Source organism: Salvelinus alpinus, chromosome 31 (assembly GCF_045679555.1).
Source record: "Salvelinus alpinus chromosome 31, SLU_Salpinus.1, whole genome shotgun sequence".
NCBI classification, from domain to species: domain Eukaryota; kingdom Metazoa; phylum Chordata; class Actinopteri; order Salmoniformes; family Salmonidae; genus Salvelinus; species Salvelinus alpinus.
Window position 1 is genome coordinate 6681307 of NC_092116.1, and position 22236 is coordinate 6703542.

Genomic DNA, 22236 nt, shown 5'->3' on the forward strand with positions numbered 1-22236 from the left:
AGGTCAGGACTCTGACTGGGCCACTCCAGAAGGCGTATTTTCTTCTGTTGAAGCCATTCTGTTGTTGATTTACTTCTGTGTTTTGGGTCGTTGTCCTGTTGCATCACCCAACTTCTGAGCTTCAATTGGCGGACAGCCTAACATTGTCCTGCAAAATGTCTTGATAAACTTGGGAATTCATTTTTCCGTTGATGATAGCAAGCTGTCCAGGCCCTGAGGCAGCAAAGCAGCCCCAAACCATGATGCTCCATCCACTATACTTAACAGTTGTGATGAGGTTTTGATGATGTTGTGCTGTGCCTTTCTTTCTCCACACATGGTGTTGTGTGTTCCTTCCAAACAACTCAACTGTAGTTTCATCTGTCCACAGAATATTTTGCTAGAAGCGCTGTGGAACATCCAGGTGCTCTTTTGCAAACTTCAGACGTGCAGAAATGTTTTTTTTTGCACAGCAGTGCCTTCTTCCGTGGTGTCCTCCCATGAACACCATTCTTGTTTAGTGTTTAACGTATCATAGACTCCTCAACAGAGATGTTAGCATGTTCCAGATGATTTCTGTAAGTCTTTAGCTGACACTCTAGGATTCTTCTTCACCTCATTGAGCGTTGTGCTCTTGCAGTCATCTTCGCAGGATGGCCACTCCTAGGGAGAGTAGCAACAGTCCTGAACTTTCTCCATTTATAGACAATTTGTCTTACCATGGGACTGATGAACATCAAGGCTTTCAGAGATACTTTTGTAACCCTTTCAGCTTTATGCAAGTCAACAATTCTTAATCTTAGGTCTTCTGAGATCTCTTTTGTTCGAGGCATGGTTCACATCGGGCAATGCTTCTTGTGAATAGCAAACTTACATTTTGTGAGTGTTTTTATTAGGGCAAGGCAGCTCTAACCAACATCTCCAATCTTGTCTCATTGACTGGATTCCAGGTTAGCTGACTCCTGACTCCAATTAGCTTTTGGAGAAGTCATTAGCCTAGGGGTTCACATACTTTTTCCAACCTACACTGTGAATGCTTAAATGATGTATTCAATATAGACAAGAAAAATACAATAATTTGTGTGTTATTAGTTTAAGCACACTATGTTTGTTTATTGTTGGGACTTAGATGAAGATCAGGTCAAATTTGATGTCCAATTTATGCAGAAATCCAGTTAATTCCAAAGGGTTCACATACTTTTTCTTGCCACTGTACATTACCCCCTTACAGGGCTCCCTTTAAAACACTTAAACAGAGCACACATGATCATAAAATAAACATTTTGTGGGTCTCCGTCGCGCCACTGTTTGTAGAAGCTGTCTCAAGGGTCGACACATTGTAGAAACATACAAGTCACATGCACAAACACACATGCACAAGTCACATGGCAGATTTCCGCTAGCGCCAACCCACATTAGCATACACTTGAACTCTGTCTGTACTACGCTCTGTACTCAGTAGACTGTGTCTGTTTCTCAGCTGCATCCCAAATGGAACCCTATTCCCTATGTGGTGCACTACTTTTGACCCGAGACCTATGGGCCCTGGGCAAAAGTGGTGCGCTCTACGTAGGGAATAGGGTGCAGTTTGGGATGCAGCTTCAGCGTGTCTGCTCTACTCTGCTGAGTGCCTTTAATGAGATGTGTGGAAGTCAATGAGAGGTCCCAGCCATTCATTTCCATTACCATTGTTAGCCCCCAGTCGCCGAGTGGGAGAGATGATGGCGGCGGATAATTGAAATGAATTGGCTTGTCGCAGATGGCGTAGAACAGAAGTGCTGAGTGTCTGGCTCTCTTGCACGTGTGTGTGTGTGGTTAGTCTGAATCAGTCTGGGTGTTGTAGACATTTATCGAATCTAACCTTCGCTGATGTGGACGTTTTACCGAGAGCGAGAGGTGTTTAGAAATCAATGAGCGAGTGAGGTCACAAATGGGAGAGTGTGTGTGTGATACTCTGAATCTCTTTCTCTGCCACCCTGGACATCCCTGCTCCCTCTTTTCTACCTACTCCATGAGTGTCCTTCATTGTCGGAGCTGTTGTCAGGGTCTGTCTGCATGGCAGTGTGTGTGTGTGTCAGTGAGCGTGCATCTGTACTGTGCGTATGAGCACCTATCTCTCACCACTCGATCTTCCCTTTGCCCCAATGTTTATTTTTGCACCCCTCTGTCTCTCTTAAACTTTGCCTCTCTCTCCTCCCCATCCCTGATCTCTCGACCCTCCTTTACCTCGCACTCGTTCCCTCCAACTCTCTCGCCCTTCCCGTCTAAACCGGCATTCTTCCCTCGTTCCTTCTTATCTTCCTCTCTCCCCATCTCTTTCTCGCTTTGTCTCCCTCCCTCGGACAGCTTGTGGAATTAACTGTCACAAGGCGTGTCAAGGTCGTCTGGCGGTGGAGTGTCGTAAACGGACCAAGAGCATTAGCCACGAGCACGCCCCTTCCCTTCAGGCACGCTCCTACAGCTTCCCCCCTCCGGCCAACAGCCCACCCAGCCTACAGAACACAGGTGAGAGACCTTACCCCCCCTTTCAACCTCCAATCTGGTTCTACTAATACTATGTCCGCATCCTACCAGGATTCTTCAGATTTGGGGTCACTCAAGAACCAGTAGCATCATACTTCAGCCAGGTAGTCTTTACAGAAGGTTATGAGATGGAATGGTACAGTATGTTTTAGGGCTGACCCCGATTAGTTGACTGATTAATTGTTTGATCGATAGGCTGTTGGTCAATGGAGATGTATTTTTATTTTTTTGTCGAGCAAGTAGCATTGTGTGTGTGTGTGTGTGTGTGTGTGTGTGTGTGAGATATATATATATATATATATATATACACAGTACAATTATGTAGTAACCAAAAAAATATTAAACATCAAAATATATTTTATATCATTCAAAGTAGCCACTCTGTGCAAAGCTGTTATCAAGGCAAAATCTTGGCATTCTCTCAACCAGCTTCACCTGGAATGCTTTTCCAACAGTCTTGAAGGAGTTCTCACATATGCTGAACACTTGTTGGCTGCTTTTCCTTCACTCTGCGGTCCAACTCATCCCAAACCATCTCAATTGGGTTGAAGTTGGGTGATTGTGGAGGCCAGGTCATCTGATGCAGCACTCCATCACTCTCCTTCTTGGTCAAATAGCCCTTATACAGCCTGGAGGTGTGTTAGGTCATTGTCCTGTTGAAAAACAGTTGATAGTGCCACTAAGCGCAAACCAGATGGGATGGCGTATCACTGCAGAATGCTGTGGTAGCAATGCTGGTTAAGTGTGCCGGGATGCTGTTCTTCAAGGCAGAGTTCCTCTGTCCAGTGTCATTGTTCTTTTTCCCATCTTAATCTTTTATTTTTATTGGCAAGTCTGAGATATTGCTTCTTCTTTGCAACTCTGCCTAGAAGGCCAGCATCCCGGAGTCACCTCTTCGCTGTTGACGTTGAGACTGTGGCTTAATTCGTGTGAAAATATACGTTTGTGCTACTTAATTCATAGGATTTTTATTTTTTTTAAACATTTTTTACAGTTATTGGAGCAATGCATTTTTTTTTTTTGTGTCCCACATATATTTATATGAAAACAAACGTTAACAACCCAATATTGTTAATCAACCAGGTTGTCCCCGAAATACTTATGATATAATAGTAGCCTGACGTTAATTTTTTTATTAATGCCAATGCTGTTTTCTGTGCTTGTTTTCACTTAGCACCAGTATCCCAAAGTATTATGTCTGATTTTATGAGGGTTGCCAGATTGGAGTAAAAAGCTGTATTTGTCTGTATTTTTGTGGTATCGATGAAGGAAACTGATTGGGGAATGGGGATACATTTTCATGATGGAAAAATAATTAATCAATAAATGTGGGGGGGGGAAATTCTGTTTTGGTTTAAATTCTCCTGGTGCACCTGCATGGGATTTGCAACTATAACGAGTCTGGACTATGATCAATTAAGCCATATCAATGCAGTTATACAGGTTCATGTAAAATAATGAATTATGTTGGCTTACACTTATGGCACTTCCAAGGCCATTTCATGATGATTATTACGGTCGTGTCAATCATGTTATATACTTAGGCTATTGTAACGAGGCATATGCCAGCATCGTAGGTCTACTGCATCTGCCCAGAGGAATACTAGGCTTTGATGGCAACGGCCGTTAGAGCTCATTTTGCCACTTACGAGCCCTGGTTAGAGTCCCTGTTGTAGCAGAAGAAAGTGCAAGCTGCATTGGTAGCAGTGTTAGGATCACGTCCAGCTCCCGTCTAGTTATGTGATCTAGTGGTGGGAAGCATTCTGTTTTTCAACATTGTGTTGGCTGTAATTACATTGATGTATCTAGTGAACAATAGATAAGCAACAATACGCGTGACGGATAGAAGTGGTCACTACAGGTGTGATCAAGCCTTACATCAAAGTTGCCTGAAGCTGAATGAAAAGTGCTATGCTCTGACCAGTGATTCAGAAGAAAGTCCTCTGTGACTGTCTCGACTACATAAGTTAACTTACCAGTAATATGAATCACTGTTGATCCATCCTGTTATCTAATGAGATAGATGTTGAATTTTCGATGGCCTAGAATCGAGGTCTTTCCCAGTCATGAAGGACGAAGCAAGGCCCCTCTTGGTTCTCATTGGCGAGACTGAACTCAAGTTAGTGGTTACAGTGCATTCGGAAAGTATTCAGACCCCTTGACTCCAGACCCCTTTTCCACATTTTGTTACGTTACAGCCTTATTCTACACGGGATTAAATAAAAAATGTCCCTCAATCTACACACAATACCCAATGATGACAAAGTGAAAACAGGTTTTATTTATTAAAAATTAAAAACAGATACCTTATTTACTTAAGTATTCAGACCCTTTGCTATGAGACTCAAAATTGAGCTCAGATGCATATTGACTGGAGTCCACCTGTGGTAAATTCAATTGATTGGACATGATTTGGAAAGGCAGTCACCTGTCTATTTAAGGTCCCACAGTTGACAGTGCATGTCAGACTAAAAACCAAGCCATGTGGTCGAAGGAATTGTCCGTTAAGCTCAGAGACAGGATTGTGTCGAGGCACAGATCTGGGGAAGGGTACCAAAACATTTCTGCCGCATTGAAGGTCCCCAAGAAGACAGTGGCCTCCATCATTCTTAAATGGAAAAAGTTTGGAACGACCAAGACTCTTCCTGAGCAATTGGGGGAGAAGGGCCTTGGTCAGGGAGGTGACCATGAACCCGATGGTCACTCTGACAGAGCTCCAGAGTTCCTCTGTGGAGATGGGAGAACCTTCCAGAAGGACAACCATCCTTGCAGCACTCCACCAATCAGGCCTCCATGGTAGAGTTGCCCGACAGAAGCCAATCCTCAGTAAAAGGCACATGACAGCCCGCTTGGAGATTGCCAAAAGGCACCTAAAGGTCTCCTACCATAAGAAACAAGATTCTCTTGTCTGATGAAACCAAGATTGAACTCTTTGGCCTGAATTCCAAGCATCACGTCTGGAGCAAACCTGGCACCATCCCTACGGTGAAGCATGGTGGTGACAGCATCATGCTGTGGGGATGTTATTCAGCGGCAGGATCGAGAGAAGGATGAACGGAGTAGAGTTCAAGGATCTCTCTGATGAAAACCTACTCCAGAGCGCTCAGGACCTCAGACTGGGGTGAAGGTTCACCTTCCAACAGGACAACAACCTTAAGCACACAGCCAAGACGACGCAGGAGTAGCTTCGGGACAAGTCTCTCTATCCTTGAAGGACCCAGCCAGAGCCCGGCCTTTAATCTGATCGAACATCTCTGGATAGACCTGAAAATAGCTGTGCAGCAACACTCCCCATCCAACCTGACAGAGCTTGAGAGGATCTGCAGAGAAGAATGGGAGAAACTCTCCAAATACAGGTGTGGCAAGCTTGTAGCGTCATACCTAAGAAGACTTGAGGCTGTAATCGCTGCCAAAGGTGCTTCAACAAAGTACTGAGTAAAGGGTCTGAATACTTATGTAAATGTGATATTTCAGTTTTGTATTTCTAATACATTTGCAAAAATGTCTAAACCTGTTTTTGCTTTGTCATTATGGGGTATTGTGTGTAGCTTGATGAAGAATAAAAACAATTTAATCAATTTTCCAATGTGGAAAAGTCAAGTGATCTGAATACTGCACTGTATATGTCAGACTGTCTTATTGCTGCTGACATTGCCCATCATGTATTGCTCTAACTTTCAAAAGATTGTTCTGAAGTTTGCCCCCAAAAGTATTTTCCTGTGAATTAAGTCACAGAAAAGTGTGTCTTTTAACACAAATTAAGGCATAAAAAAAACGCAGGAAATCTACTGAAATGCTTTTTGTACATATTTGCACGAATTCAGTGTGAGATCGTGTTGACCATTAGCATGTAGTTCAAATGATTGGGTAGTTTTGTTTGATTCCTTTGTCATTCTGCCACGCTGCCTTTTCAATGCATTCTGTGTCTCGCGTTGCACTGTGTTCTGTCTCCACAAATAGTTGTGCAGAAATCACTGCAACGTGTGACGAGCAGATGAATCAAACATCCAGGCACAATTAAACCGCTGGGAATGGTTGTTTCCCTCTGTATACCACTGTGTTATAGAAGGATATTTTTGTTGTTGTTGTATGCTGTTCAGCAATGCCCTTGTCTAATGGAGAATGCAGTGCTATTAATGGGTGGAAGAGACTATATAGCAGGTAACCATGGCCACTGACACTCTTGCTCTCTCCCTGTCGCTCTTCCTCCCTTTCGCTCTTCCTCCCTTTCGCTCTTCCTCCCTTTCGCTCTTCCTCTCTCTCGCTCTTCCTCTCTCTCGCTCGTTCTTTCTTCCTCTCTCGCTCTCTTTCTCTCTCTCTCTCTCTCGCTCTCTTTCTTCCTCTCTCGCACTCTTTTCTTCGCTCTCGCTCTCTTCCTCTCTCGCTCTCGCTTTCTCTTTCTCGCTCTTCCTCTTTCGCTCTCTCGCCCTCTTTCTCGCTCGCTCTTTCTCACTCGCTTGTCCTCACTGTCTTGCTCTCTTCCTCTTTCTCGCTTTTCCTCTCTCGCCCTCTCTTTCTCTCGCTCGTCCTTTTTCGCTCTTCCTCTCTCTCGCTCTTCCTCTCTCTCGCTCTTCCTCTCTCTCTTTCTTGCTCTTCCTCTCTCGCTCTTACTTTCCTCTCTCGCTCTCTTTCTCTCTCGCTCTCTTTTCTTTCTCTCGCTCTCTTTCTTCCTCTCTCGCACTCTTTTTGTCTCTCTCGCTCTCTTCCTCTCTCGCTCTCTTCCTCTCTCGCTCTCGCTCTTCCTCTCGCTTTCTCGCTCTTCCTCTTTCGCTCTCTCGCCCTCTTTCTCACTCTTCCTCTTTCTCACTCGCTCGTCCTCACTGTCTTGCTCTCTTCCTCTTTCTCGCTTTTCCTCTCTCGCCCTCTCTTTCTCTCTCGCTCGTCCTTTTTCGCTCTTCCTCTCTCTCTCTTTCTCGCTCTTCCTCTCTCTCTTTCTTGCCCTTCCTCTCTCGCTCTTTCTTGCTCTTCCTCTCTCGCTCGCACTTCCTCTCTCATGCGCTTTTTCTCTCTTTCTCGCTCGCTCTTTCGCGCTCTCTCTTTCTTGCTCTTCCTCTCTCCCTCTTCCTCGCTCGTTCTCTCGCTTTTCATCTTTCTCGCTCTCTCTCTCGCTGTCTTGCTCTCTCTTCCTCTCTTGCGCTTCCTCTTTCGCTCTCACTCTTCCTCTCTCGCTCTCTCTTTCTTGCTTTTTCTCGCTCTTCCTCTCTCGCTCTCTCTTTCTCGCTCTTCCTCTCTCGCTCTCTCTCGCTTTCTTCCTCTCTCGCTCTCTTCTCTCGCTCTCTTTTCTTTCTCTCTCTCTCGCTCGCTTTTCTTTCTCTCTCTCTCGCTCTCTTCCTCTCTCGCTCTCGCTCTTCCTCTCGCTTTCTCTTTCTCGCTCTTCCTCTTTCGCTCTCTCGCCCTCTTTCTCACTCTTCCTCTTTCTCGCTCGCTCTTCCTCTCTTTCTCACTCGCTCGTCCTCACTGTCTTGCTCTCTTCCTCTTTCTCGCTTTTCCTCTCTCGCCCTCTCTTTCTCTCTCGCTCGTCCTTTTTCGCTCTTCCTCTCTCTCGCTCTTCCTCTGTCTCTCTTTCTTGCTCTTCCTCTCTCGCTCGCACTTCCTCTCTCACGCGCTTTTTCTCTTTCTCGCTCTCTCTTTCTTGCTCTTCCTCTCTTCCTCTCTCGTTCTCTCGCTTTTCATCTTTCTTGCTCTCTCTTGCGCTTCCTCTTTCGCTCTCACTCTTCCTCTCTCGCTCTCTCTTTCTTGCTTTTTCTCGCTCTTCCTCTCTCGCTCTCTCTTTCTCGCTCTTCCTCTCTCGCTCTCTCTCTCTTTCCTCGCTCTTCCTCTCTCGCTCTCTCTCTCTTTCTCGCTCTTCCTCTCTCGCTCTTTCTCGCTCTTCCTCTCTCGCTCTCTTTCTCGCTCTTCCTCTCTCGCTCTCTTTCTCGCTCTTCCTCGCTCGCTCGCTCTTCCTCGCTCGCTCGCTCTTCCTCCCTCGCTCGCTCTTCCTCCCTCGCTAGCTCTCTTTCTCGCTCTTCCTCTCTCGCTCTCTCTTTCTCGCTCTTCCTCTCTCGCTCTCTTCCTCTCACTCACGCTCACTCTCTTGCTCTCTCTTTCTCGCTCTTCCTCGCTCGCTTGCTCTCTCTTTCTTGCTCTCTCTTTCTCGCTGTCTTGCTCTCTTCCTCTCTCTCTTGCTTTTTATCGCTCTTCCTCTCTCGCTCTCTCTTTCTCGCTCTTCCTCGCTCGCTCTCTCTTTCTCGCTCTTCCTCTCTCGCTCGCTCTCTTCCTCTCACTCACGCTTGCTCTCTTCCTCTCTCGCTCTCTTTCTCGCTCTTCCTCTCGCTCTCTCTCTCTTTCTCGCTCTCTCTCTCTTTCTCGCTCTCTCTCTCTTTCTCGCTCTTCCTCGCTCGCTTGCTCTCTCTTTCTCGCTGTCTTGCTCTCTTCCTCTTTCTCGCTCTTCCTCTCTCGCTCGCTCGCTCGCTCTCTCTTTCTCGCTCTTCCTCGCTCGCTCTCTCTCTCTTTCTCGCTCTCCTCGCTCGCTCTCTCTCTCTTTCTCGCTCTTCCTGCTCGCTCTCTCTCTCTTTCTCGCTCTTCCTCTCTCGCTCTCTCTCTCTTTCCTCGCTCTTCCTCTCTCGCTCTCACTCTCTTTCCTCGCTCTTCCTCTCTCGCTCTTTCTCGCTCTTCCTCTCTCGCTCTTTCTCGCTCTTCCTCTCTCGCTCTCTTTCTCGCCCTTCCTCGCTCGCTCGCTCTTCCTCGCTCGCTCGCTCTTCCTCGCTCGCTCGCTCTTCCTCCCTCGCTCGCTCTTCCTCCCTCGCTAGCTCTCTTTCTCGCTCTTCCTCTCTCGCTCTCTCTTTCTCGCTCTTCCTCTCTCGCTCTCTTCCTCTCACTCACGCTCACTCTCTTGCTCTCTCTTTCTCGCTCTTCCTCGCTCGCTTGCTCTCTCTTTCTTGCTCTCTCTTTCTCGCTGTCTTGCTCTCTTCCTCTCTCTCTTGCTTTTTATCGCTCTTCCTCTCTCGCTCTCTCTTTCTCGCTCTTCCTCGCTCGCTCTCTCTTTCTCGCTCTTCCTCTCTCGCTCGCTCTCTTCCTCTCACTCACGCTTGCTCTCTTCCTCTCTCGCTCTCTTTCTCGCTCTTCCTCTCGCTCTCTTTCTCGCTCTCTCTCTCTTTCTCGCTCTTCCTCTCTCGCTCGCTTGCTCTCTCTTTCTCGCTGTCTTGCTCTCTTCCTCTTTCTCGCTCTTCCTCTCTCGCTCGCTCGCTCTCTCTTTCTCGCTCTTCCTCGCTCTCTCTCTCTCTCTTTCTCGCTCTTCCTCGCTCGCTCTCTCTCTCTTTCTCGCTCTTTTTTTCGCTCTCTTTCTCGCTCTCTCTCTTTCGCTCTCTCTCTTTCGCTCTCTCTCTTTCGCTCGAGCTCTCTCTTTCGCTCGAGCTCTCTCTTTCGCTCGAGCTCTCTCTTTCGCTCGAGCTCTCTCTTTCGCTCGAGCTCTCTCTTTCGCTCGAGCTCTCTCTTTCGCTCGAGCTCTCTTTCGCGCGAGCTCTCTTTCGCTCGAGCTCTCTTTCGCTCTAGCTCTCTTTCGCTCGAGCTCTCTTTCGCTCGCGCTCTCTTTCGCTCGAGCTCTCTTTCGCTCGAGCTTTCTTTCGCTCGAGCTCTCTTTCGCTCGAGCTCTCTTTCGCTCGCTCGCTCTCTCTTCGCTCGCTCGCTCTCTCTTCGCTCGCTCGCTCTCTCTCTTGCTCTCTCTCTTTCGCTCGCTCTCTCTCTTTCGCTCGCTCGCTCTCTCTCTCTCTCTCTTTCGCTCTCTTTCGCTCGCTCTCTCTCTTTCGCTCGCTCGCTCTCTCTCTTTCGCTCGCTCGCTCTCTCTCTTTCGCTCGCTCTCTCTCTCTCTTTCGCTCGCTCTCTCGCTCTCTCTTTTTCGCTCGCTCTCTCTCTCGCTCGCTCTCTCTTTTTCGCTCGCTCGCTCTCTCTTTTTCGCTCGCTCTCTCTCTCTTTTTCGCTCGCTCTCTCTCTCGCTCGCTCTCTCTCTCTTTTTCGCTCGCTCTCTCTCTCGCTCGCTCTCGCTCTCTTTCTCGCTCTTCCTCTCGCTCTCTCTCTCTTTCTCGCTCTCTCTCTCTTTCTCGCTCTTCCTCTCTCGCTCGCTTGCTCTCTCTTTCTCGCTGTCTTGCTCTCTTCCTCTTTCTCGCTCTTCCTCTCTCGCTCGCTCGCTCTCTCTTTCTCGCTCTTCCTCGCTCGCTCTCTCTCTCTGTCTCGCTCTTCCTCGCTCGCTCTCTCTTTCTCGCTCTTTTTTTCGCTCTCTTTCTCGCTCTCTCTCTTTCGCTCTCTCTCTTTCGCTCGCTCTCTCTCTTTCGCTCGCTCTCTCTCTTTCGCTCGCTCTCTCTTTCGCTCGAGCTCTCTCTTTCGCTCGAGCTCTCTCTTTCGCTCGAGCTCTCTCTTTCGCTCGAGCTCTCTCTTTCGCTCGCTCGAGCTCTCTTTCGCTCGCTCGAGCTCTCTTTCGCTCGCTCGCTCTCTCTTCGCTCGCTCGCTCTCTCTCTTGCTCTCTCTCTTTCGCTCGCTCTCTCTCTTTCGCTCGCTCGCTCTCTCTCTTTCGCTCGCTCGCTCTCTCTCTTTCGCTCGCTCGCTCTCTCTCTTTCGCTCGCTCTCTCTCTTTCGCTCGCTCGCTCTCTCTCTTGCTCTCTCTCTTTCGCTCGCTCTCTCTCTTTCGCTCGCTCTCTCTCTTTCGCTCGCTCGCTCTCTCTCTTGCTCTCTCTCTTTCGCTCGCTCTCTTTCGCTCGCTCGCTCTCGCTCGCTCGCTCGCTCTCTCTCTTGCTCTCTCTCTCTTTCGCTCGCTCTCTCTTTCGCTCGCTCTCTCTTTCGCTCGCTCTCTCTCTTTCGCTCGCTCTCTTTCGCTCGCTCTCTTTCGCTCGCTCTCTTTCGCTCGCTCTCTCTCTCTCTCTTTCGCTCTCTCTCTCTCTTTCGCTCTCTCTCTCTCTTTCGCTCTCTCTCTCTCTTTCGCTCGCTCTCTCTCTTTCGCTCGCTCGCTCTCTCTCTTTCGCTCGCTCTCTCTCTCTCTCTCGCTCTCTCTTTTTCGCTCGCTCTCTCTCTTTTTCGCTCGCTCTCTCTCGCTCTCTCTCTCTTTTTCGCTCGCTCTCTCTCTCGCTCGCTCTCTCTCTCTTTTTCGCTCTCTCTCTCTCTTTTTCGCTCGCTCTCTCTCGCTCTCTCTCTTTTTCGCTCGCTCTCTCTCTCTTTTTCGCTCGCTCTCTCTCTCTTTCTCGCTGTCCTGAGGCTTTGTTGGGTTGGTAGTGGTTAATGAACTTAGCCTCAGGACTAGCTGGATGAGGGGACTTTGTCTATTTTCATCTCTTGGCATTTCAGGGCTTTGTAGTGGTAGGAGTGGGAGGTCTCTTGTTTTTAGGTGGTTATAGAATTTGATGGCTTGTTTTGGGGTATTAATTAGAAATGGATATTTGCCTGCCTGCATTATTCATCTTTTTCTCCCTCCTTCTCACTCAGTGATTGTAGAGGAAGACCAAGAGGCTGTGGAGGAAGGAATGTTTGATATCCATCTATAACCAGGTGAGAAGGAAATGGTTTCCTCTTCCCTAACCCTAACTTACCCCAATACGCCTGGCCTGGCCTGTGATGTATGCAGTGCATTCGGAAAGTGTTCAGACCCCTTCACTTCTTCCACATTTTGTTATGTTACAGCCTTATTCTAAAACGCATTAAATTGTTTTCCCCCCTAAATCTACACACCCCATAATGACAAAGCAAAAATGGGTTTAAACATTTTTGCAAACGTTTTTATATATATATACAGTGGGGCAAAAAAGTATTTAGTCAGCCACCAATTGTGCAAGTTCTCCCACTTAAAAAGATGAGAGAGACCTGTAATTTTCAACTATGACAGACAAAATGAGAAAATAAATCCAGAAAATCACATTGTGGGATTTTTTATGAATTTATTTGCAAATTATGGTGGAAAATAAGTATTTGGTCACCTACAAACAAGCAAGATTTCTGGCTCTCACAGACCTGTAACTTCTTCTTTAAGAGGCTCCTCTGTCCTCCACTCGTTACCTGTATTAATGGCACATGTTTGAAGCTGTTATAAGTATAAAAGACACCTGTCCACAACCTCAAACAGTCACACTCCAAACTCCACTATGGCCAAGACCAAAGAGCTGTCAAAGGACACCAGAAACAAAATTGTAGACCTGCACCAGGCTGGGAAGACTGCATCTGCAATAGGTAAGCAGCTTGGTTTGAAGAAATCAACTGTGGGAGCAATTATTAGGAAATGGAAGACATACAAGACCACTGATAATCTCCCTCGATCTGGGGCTCCACGCAAGATCTCACCCCGTGGGGTCAAAATGATCACAAGAACGGTGAGCAAAAATCCCAGAACCACACGGGGGGACCTAGTGAATGACCTGCAGAGAGCTGGGACCAAAGTAACAAAGCCTACCATCAGTAACACACTACGCCGCCAGGGACTCAAATCCTGCAGTGCCAGACGTGTCCCCCTGCTTAAGCCAGTACATGTCCAGGTCCGTCTGAAGTTTGCTAGAGAGCATTTGGATGATCCAGAAGAAGATTGGGAGAATGTCATATGGTCAGATGAAACCAAAATAGAACTTTTTGGTAAAAACTCAACTCGTTGTGTTTGGAGGACAAAGAATGCTGAGTTGCATCCAAAGAACACCATACCTACTGTGAAGCACGGGGGTGGAAACATCATGCTTTGGGGCTGTTTTTCTGCAAAGGGACCAGGACGACTGATCCGTGTAAAGGAAAGAATGAATGGGGCCATGTATCGTGAGATTTTGAGTGAAAACCTCCTTCCATCAGCAAGGCCATTGAAGATGAAACGTGGCTGGGTCTTTCAGCATGACAATGATCCCAAACACACCGCCCGGGCAACGAAGGAGTGGCTTCGTAAGAAGCATTTCAAGGTCCTGGAGTGGCCTAGCCAGTCTCCAGATCTCAACCCCATAGAACATCTTTGGAGGGAATTGAAAGTCCGTGTTGCCCAGCAACAGCCCCAAAACATCACTGCTCTAGAGGAGATCTGCATGGAGGAATGGGCCAAAATACCAGCAACAGTGTGTGTGAACCTTGTGAAGACTTACAGAAAACGTTTGACCTCTGTCATTGCCAACAAAGGGTATATAACAAAGTATTGAGAAACTTTTGTTATTGACCAAATACTTATTTTCCACCATAATTTGCAAATAAATTCATAACAAATCCTACAATGTGATTTTCTGGATTTTTTTCCTCATTTTGTCTGTCATAGTTGAAGTGTACCTATGATGAAAATTACAGGCCTCTCTCATCTTTTTAAGTGGGAGAACTTGCACAATTGGTGGCTGACTAAATACTTTTTTGCCCCACTGTATATAAGTCGGAAGTTTACATACACTTAGGTTGTAGTCATTAAAACTCGTTTTTCAACCACTCCACAAATGTCTTGTTAACAAACTATAGTTTTGGCAAGTCGGTTAGGACATCTACTATGTGCATGACAAGTAATTTTTCAAACAAATTGATTACAGACAGATTATTTCACTTATAATTACCTGTATCACAATTCCAGTGGGTCAGAAGTTTACATACACTAAGTTGACTGTGCCTTTAAACAGCTTGGAAAATTCAAGAAAATGATGTCATGGCTATAGAAGCTTCTGATAGGCTAATTTACATCATTTGAGTCAATTGGTGGAATCCCTGTGGATGTATTTCCTGGCCTACCGTCAAACTCAGTGCCTCTTTGCTTGACATCAGGGGAAAATCAAAATAAATCAGCCAAGACCTCAGACAAAAAATTGTAGACCTCCACAACTCTGGTTCGTCCTTGGGAGCAATTTCAAAACACCTGAAGGTACCACGTTCATCTGTACAAACAATAGAACACAAGTATAAACACCATGGGACCACGCAGCCCTCATAAGGAGACGTGTTCTGTCTCCTAGAGATGAACGTACTTTGGTGCGAAAAGTGCAAATCAATCCCAGAACAACAGCAAAGGACCTTGTGAAGAGGCTGGAGGAAACCGGTACAAAAGTATCTATATCCACAGTACAAACGAGTCTTATATCGACATAACCTGAAAGGCTGCTAAGCAAGGAAGAAGCCACTGCTCCAAATCCGCCATAAAAAGCCAGACTACGGTTTGCAACTGCACATGGGGACAAAGATTGTACTTTTTGGAGAAATGTCCTCTGGTCTGATGAAACAAAAATACAACTGTTTGGCCATAATAACCATTGTTATGTTAGGAGGAAAAGGGGGGAGGCTTGCAGCCGAAGAACACCATCCCAACCGTGAAGCACCGGGGTGGCAGCATCATGTTGTGGAGGTGCTTTGCTGCAGGAGGGACTGGTGCACTTCACAAAATAGATGGCATCATAAGGGAGGAAAATGATGTGGATATATGGAAGCAACATCTCAAGACATCAGTCAGGAAGTTTAAAGCTTGGTCGCAAATGGGTCTTCCAAATGGACAATGACCCCAAGCATACTTCCAAAGTTGTGGCAAAATGGCTTAAGGACAACAAAGTCAAGATATTGGAGTGGCCATCACAAAGCACTGACCTCAATCCTATAGAAAATGTGTAGGCAGAACTTAAAAAGCGTGTGTGAGCAAGGAGACCTACAAACCTGACTGTTACACCAGCTCTGTCAGGAGGAATGGGCCAAAATTCACCCAACTTATTGTGGGAAGCTTGTGAAAGGCTACCGGAAACGTTTGAACCAAGTTAAACAATTTAAATGCAATGCTACCAAATACTAATTGAGTGTATGTAAACTTCTGACCCACTGGGAATGTGATGAAAGAAACAAAAGCTGAAATAAATCACTCTACTATTATTCTGACATTTCACATTCTTAAAATAAAGTGGTGATCCTAACTGACCTAAGACAGGACATTTTTACTGGGATTAAATGTCAGGAATTGTGAAAACTGAGTTTAAATGTATTTAGCTAAGGTGTATGTAAACTTCCGACTTCATCTATCTTATCTATCTATCTATCAAAAAAAGATCTCTCCAGTCCTAGCTGTGCCACCAGAGACTCTGGGTTCGAGCCCAGACTCTGTCGCAGCCGGCCGCGACCGGGAGGTCCATGAGGCGACGCACAATTGGCCGAGCGTCGTCCGGCTTAGGGAGGGTTTGGCCGGTAGGGATATCCTTGTCTCATCGCGCACTAGCGACTCCTGTGGCGGGCCGGGCGCAGTGCACCTTGACCAGGTCGCTAGGTGTACGGTGTTTCCTCCGACACGTTGGTGCGGCTGGCTTCCGGGTTGGATGCGCGCTGTGTTAAGAAGCAGTGCGGCTTGGTTGGGTTGTGTTTCAGAGGACGCATGGCTCTCGACCTTCGTCTCTCCCGAGCCCATACGGGAGTTGTAGCGATGAGACAAGATAGAAACTACTAACAATTCGGCGCCGGAAGTTGAAAAGTCAACGTCAACAAAACAAAGGAGATGATTGTGGACTTCAGGAAACAGCAGAGGGAGCACCCCCCTATCCAAATCGACGGGACAGTAGTGGAGAAGGTGGAAAGTTTTAAGTTCCTCGGTGTACACATCACGGACAAACTGAATTGGTCCACCCACACAGACAGCGTTATGAAGAAGGCGCAGCAGCGCCTCTTCAACCTCAGGAGGCTGAAGAAATTCGGCTTGTCACCAAAAGCACTCACAAACTTCTACAGATGCACAATCGAGAGCATCCTGTCGGGCTGTATCACCGCCTGGTACGGCAACTGCTCCGCCCACAACCGTAAGGCTCTCCAGAGGGTAGTGAGGTCTGCACAACGCATCACCGGGGGCAAACTACATGCCCTCCAGGACACCTACACCACCCGATGTCACAGGAAGGCCATAAAGATCATCAAGGACAACAACCACCCGAGCCACTGCCTGTTCACCCCGCTATCATCCAGAAGGCGAGGTCAGTACAGGTGCATCAAAGCAGGGACCGAGAGACTGAAAAACAGCTTCTATCTCAAGGCCATGAGACTGTTAAACAGCCACCACTAACATTTAGTGGCCGCTGCCAACATACTGACTCAACTCCAGCCACTTTAATAATGGGAATTGATGGAAATTATGTAAAAATGTACCACTAGCCACTTTAAACAATGCCACTTAATATAATGTTTACATACCCTACATTACTCATCTCATATGTATATGTATATACTGTACTCTATATCATCTACTGCATCTTGCCATCTTTATGTAATACATGTATCACTAGCCACTTTAAACTATGCCACTTTATGTTTACATACCCTACATTACTCATCTCATATGTATATACTGTACTCTATACCATCTACTGCATCTTGCCTATGCCGTTCTGTACCATCACTCATTCATATATCTTTATGTACATATTCTTTATCCCTTTACACTTGTGTGTATAAGGTAGTAGTTGTGGAATTGTTAGGTTAGATTACTTGTTGGTTATTACTGCATTGTCGGAACTAGAAGCACAAGCATTTCGCTACACTCGCATTAACATCTGCTAACCATGTGTATGTGACAAATAAGATTTGATTTGAATTGGATACCACGAAATTGGGGAGAAAAATGGGGTAAAAATAAAAAATCTCATTTAGTCAGTCCTTTTTCGAAGCACCTTTTGGCAGCGTTTACAGCCTCAAGTCTTCTTGGGTATGATGCTACAAGCTTGGCACACCTGTATTTGGGGAGTTTGTCCCGTTCTTCTCTGCAGATCCACTCAAGCTCTGTCAGGTTGGATGGAGAGTGTCGCTGCACAGCTATTTTCAGGTCTCTCCAGAGATGTTAGATTGGGTTCAAGTCCAGGCTCTCGCTGGGCCACTCAAGGACATTCAGAGACTTGTCCCGAAGCCACTCCTGCGTTGTCTTGGCTGTGTGCTTAGGGTCCTTGTCCTGTTGGAAGGTGAACCTTCGCCCATGTCTGAGGTCCTGAGCGCTCTAGAGCAGGTTTTCATCAGGGATCTCTTTGTACTTTACTCTGTTCATCTTTCCCTCGATCCTGACTAGTCTCCCAGTCCCTGCCACTGAAAAACATCCCCACAGCATGATGCTGCCACCAACATGCTTCACCGTACCAGGTTTCCTCCAGACGTGACGCTTGGCATTCAGGACAAAGATTTCAATCTTGGTTTCATCAGACCAGAAGATCTTGTTTCTCATGGTGTCAGAGAGTCCTTTAGGTGTCTTTTGGCAAACTCCAAGCGGGCTGTCATGTACCTTTTTATTGAGGAGTGGCTTCCGTCCGGCCACTCTACCATAAAGGCCTGATTGGTGGAGTTCTGCAGAGATGGTTGTCCTTCTGGAAGGTTCTCCCATCTCTGCAGAGGAACTCTGGAGCTCTGTCAGAGTGACCATCGGGTTCTTGGTCACCTGCCTGACCAAGGCCCTTCTCCCCCGATTGCTCAGTTTGGCCAGGCGGCTAGCTGTAAGAAGAGTCTTGGTGGTTCCAAACTTCTTCCATTTAAGAACGATGGAGGCCACTGTGTTCTTGGGGACCTTCAATGCTGCAGAAATGTTTTAGTACCCTTCCCCAGATCTGTGCCTCGACACAATCCTGTATCGGAGCTCTGCGGACAATTCCTTCAACCTCATGGCTTGGTTTTTGCTCTGACATGCACTGTCAACTGTGGGACCTGATTATAGACAGGTGTGTGTCTTTCCAAATCATGTCCAATCAATTTAATTTACCCCAGGTGGACTCCAATCAAGTTGTAGAAACATCTCAAGGATGATCAATGGAAACAGGATGCACCTGAGCTCAATTTCAGGTATCATAACAAAGGGTCTGAATACTTATGTTTTAATTTTTTGTACATTTGCAAAAAAATCTCATCTGTTTTCGCTTTTTCATGAGGTAGATTGAAGATGTATTTTATTTTTTATTCCTTCTAGAAAAAGGCTGTAAAATAACAAAATGTGGAAAAAGTGAAGGGGTCTGAATACTTTCCAAATGCACTGTACCTTCAGCCATTCTGTAATTACTAAAATGGTCAAACTTTGTCGGGCCCACTAGCCAATGACTTAAGTTGCCTAATGAGTTTTCAAGTACCGGTAGTCAGATTGAATGACTCTTCTCTTTTGATTACTTTCCTAGAAGTATGCATTCAGCCTAACACACAGCTGGGAGGAAACAACAGAAGATGTGAGCCAGAAGCACAGCCTACTATGGCGGCCTTAGTGCTGGAGTCTGTTCAGAAGGGTGCAATCTGTGATCTAGAACAGACACGTTTCCCTCTTCTATATGACAGACAATCATATCTCCTCTACGTAATGGATTTCTGAGTCTGAACATTGCATGCAGAAATGTAATGAATAGAGCAATCATGTCTGCTCTCTTCATTCCATTTCTATTTGCAACTTTCAGACTGCCTCGGATAGAAATCCATTATGTAGAGCAGATAAGATTGTCTGATGTGTAGAAGAGGGACTGGTGTAAGCTCTTCATTCCATTTCTATCTGCAATGTTCAGCGTGTTTCACACCACTGACTGAACACCTCTGGTGAGACTTCCAGAGAGAGAGAAGAAATTGCACTTAACCCAACACAGGATACAGACATGCTGCCACATGGTGGACAAACACTGCAACTGCATATCTTCAAGCACTTAATACTTCTTCCTCTGTGTATCTCAACTCCCTTTAAACAAGTGAACGTGATTTTTTGACGCAAATGTCTTTCTATGTTAAATCTGCATTTTAGATTCTGGATATGGGCCCATGTTTTCACCTCTTACATAGTTTTAAGCACTGAATATAGGAAAAAAACATCCATATAATTGTATTTTCAGGGTAGAGATGTCATTGGGTTAGTGTAACGTTATTGCCTCCAAGTTTCAGTGGTGTTGTGTTTTCAGTGCATTTAGCTGTACGTTATTCTAAATTACTAACCTAAATGTCTCTCCAAAATACAAGAGGTGCTGTTATTGCCAAGAAAGAATGTATAGGCTAGATGCCACCCGGACTTCCGTCTTTCTGAGAAAGCTTTGCTTTTGTCTTAGTAGTTTGCCATCGTGTTGATAGCGAATTGTATGAGAGAAATTTAAAACACCATGTGTTCGATGTCCGAGATGAACTGTTTCAGCTCCCAATCTAACTGTTGACTGCATTCCTGGATTGGGAATCTCACTTGGATCTATCTCAAGAGCGACAATATCAACAACTCAAATGGACTGTGGAAAACTCCAGAATTTGAATATTATTTGAATGCAGTTGAATTTCCCACCCTCCTATTACCTGAATATGAATGACTGTCCTATGGTAATTTGACTGTGGTGCGTAAAGTATGGTATATGGTCATGATGCTGGTCCGTGTCAGTGCATGGGCCGCTGTACATTTCCTCTCTGTAACTTTGAATGTAGTTTGAAACAGTGAATATTATATATCGTCCTGAGATTTGAACTCTATTTTATGAGACATGTTAAAACCTGTATTTTATCCTCCTGAGACCCAGTTTAAAAAAGGGATGGAAAAAGGTGTTTGGTGGAGGAAAAAAAATTGTACAAAGAAAGTAATTTGAACAAATATTGTTTGTTATTATTTGATGTGCACTGTAGTGAAACTAACTGGGTGATAGTAAATATGGAACAATACAGTAAGTGAAAAGCATAGTTTTTATGTCCACTACAGAGGACTTTAACGAACACGCTCTTATTGTTTATTTTTTTTAACCAAGGAGAGAAGGTTAAAGGTCACACCCTCATACATGTGATATCATTGAAACTCCCATAATGTCCTCTCAAAGGTAGAACAGGACATAAAGTAACTGACCCGTGATTCCAGATGTATATGAAATATGACCTATGATTAATTACAATATGAGTAAAATAGTTTTCCTTAAAATTTTTTAAATTAAGGTATGTTTGTTTAAAATAAGATTTTCTGTGTAAGAATGGTGTGGCCGTTTACCGGTCATAAAAAAATATGAATGAACATAGATCGCTGATTGGCCAGCTCATCTTCCTTAGGAGTATGACATCATACGCTGAGGAAATAGCATGCTTTTCTTTTTAAATGTTTTGTTTGAGATACACATATTGGGGTGGGGTTTTTGAAGTGTGTTTTTCTACAATTTATGCTTTGGCTACATACGAGTATAGGACAAGTCAACTACATTATTTGGATATGAGTTAACAGAATATTAACTTTTAAATGTTTTTTAACTGGACATTTACTTGTGGCATGTATGGTCTCTGAGATAAGGACCAAAACTTAATGTCCATTAGAGTGGATAAAAATGAATTGCTGGGCATTAGGAGGATATCAAATATGCTTCGAGGTGATCCACTCTTGCCAAATGTCTTTTCTGTTGAGTGTATTTTTATGTAGCACGCATATATATATATTTTTTATGGCAATATAAAATCCTATAGGCGAGTGTCCTAAATGTAGTAGTTTGGGGTCTGTCTATAAGAGCCCCACAGTGGAGGTGTCATAATACCCATAAAACCTAGCGGTCAACAGAGAAATGGTTCCATTAGTTTTCCCGCCATACATTTCACCCAAAGGGGATTTTAGAAACACTTCAAATAAGGGCAAGATTTCGTGTAGGCTTACCCTGGCGTGATGTTTTGATAACCATGTACATATCTCTCGGACAAGGTGACAATATATTTGGCTCTATTTACTCTCGTATTCGAAAACGCTAATTAGCGTCAAAGTAGACATCATGCAAAACTACAAATCCCTGCAAGCTCCTGCACGTCATCTCTAGCTGACACCTTTGCTAACAGGTATTGTGTCAATTTAAAACTCGCACAAGACAGTTCACAGAAATGTCCATATAAAGAAATGTAGCCAATTTATTAATTACTAAATGTTAGCTAACATTAGATAGTTAATCCAGAGATTTTTACCTTTGCCTTGATTCACCAGTCTTGTCCAGATAATCATGGCATTTGTAGTTCTTTAGGATAGCCACATTAGCAGCAATTAGCATTTCATTTTGGGGGGTAAATACAGGTGAATATTTTTATAAAAGTCACCTTGTCCTAGAGAGACTTACACGGTTATCAAAATGTCACGCCAGGGTAAGCCTACACAAAACACAGACCTTATTTTAAGTGTTTCTAAAATACCCTATAGGAAAATTGAATGGTGGAAAAACAATTGGAACCTTTAACCTGTTTGACCGCTAGGTTTTATGGTTATTATGACTCATACCCTCTGAGGAATACGAGTTTGAGTCCCCCATTGTTGGCTGCTTTGTACCTTTGAATGAAGTTCTTCCTCTGAATGGCTTTCATTAATACTGAATAATATATCCTGCTTCTCTCTACAAAACCAAACTTCCAACCTGCCCTTGTCAGTCTGTCCTGGACAGGGTTCTCAATTGTTACTGTAGGTGAATGAATGAATACTTTAAACTGATATCATGTAAGTCATTATTTGGATATCAGCTTTTTCTTAGTGTTAAATGCCGAATACATCACTATACTATGTTTTAAATAAGGATTTACAACATGACTAGCAGCACTGCTACCCAATAAAGTATTGTCTCTTTCTGTGTGTGTGTGTGTTGAGACTCAAACATAATCCTTGTCTGAAGTTCAGATCCAACACACATTTCCTACCTTATTGTATTATCGAGATAAGATGCCCAGTATTGGATTTCTTACACAGCCAGATTCAATGTATTCTCTAATCACCCAAGAAACTAAGTCAACAGCTATTTGAATGCTCAGTTTTCATCTCGCACGTTGGTCCAATAGAGCATTGATTTCTTTTGTGGCTATATTCATCTTTACCCCGGCTTAAATTCCATTCCAATG

The 22236-nt window shown here is 45.0% G+C and overlaps 1 protein-coding gene across 1 annotated transcript in view; it reads left to right on the top strand.

Annotated features, from left to right (window-relative positions):
- The window catches only part of LOC139560959 (RAS guanyl-releasing protein 2-like), a 91644-nt gene extending 69671 nt beyond the window's left edge, over positions 1-21973 (top strand). Inside the window, exons 15-17 of the mRNA XM_071377707.1 lie at positions 2326-2484; positions 11950-12012; positions 18564-21973. Of these exons, the coding sequence (XP_071233808.1) occupies positions 2326-2484; positions 11950-12008 (218 nt within the window). The 3' untranslated portion in view covers positions 12009-12012; positions 18564-21973. The remainder of the gene's footprint in view (positions 1-2325; positions 2485-11949; positions 12013-18563) is intronic.
- Positions 21974-22236: the final 263 nt, after the last annotated feature.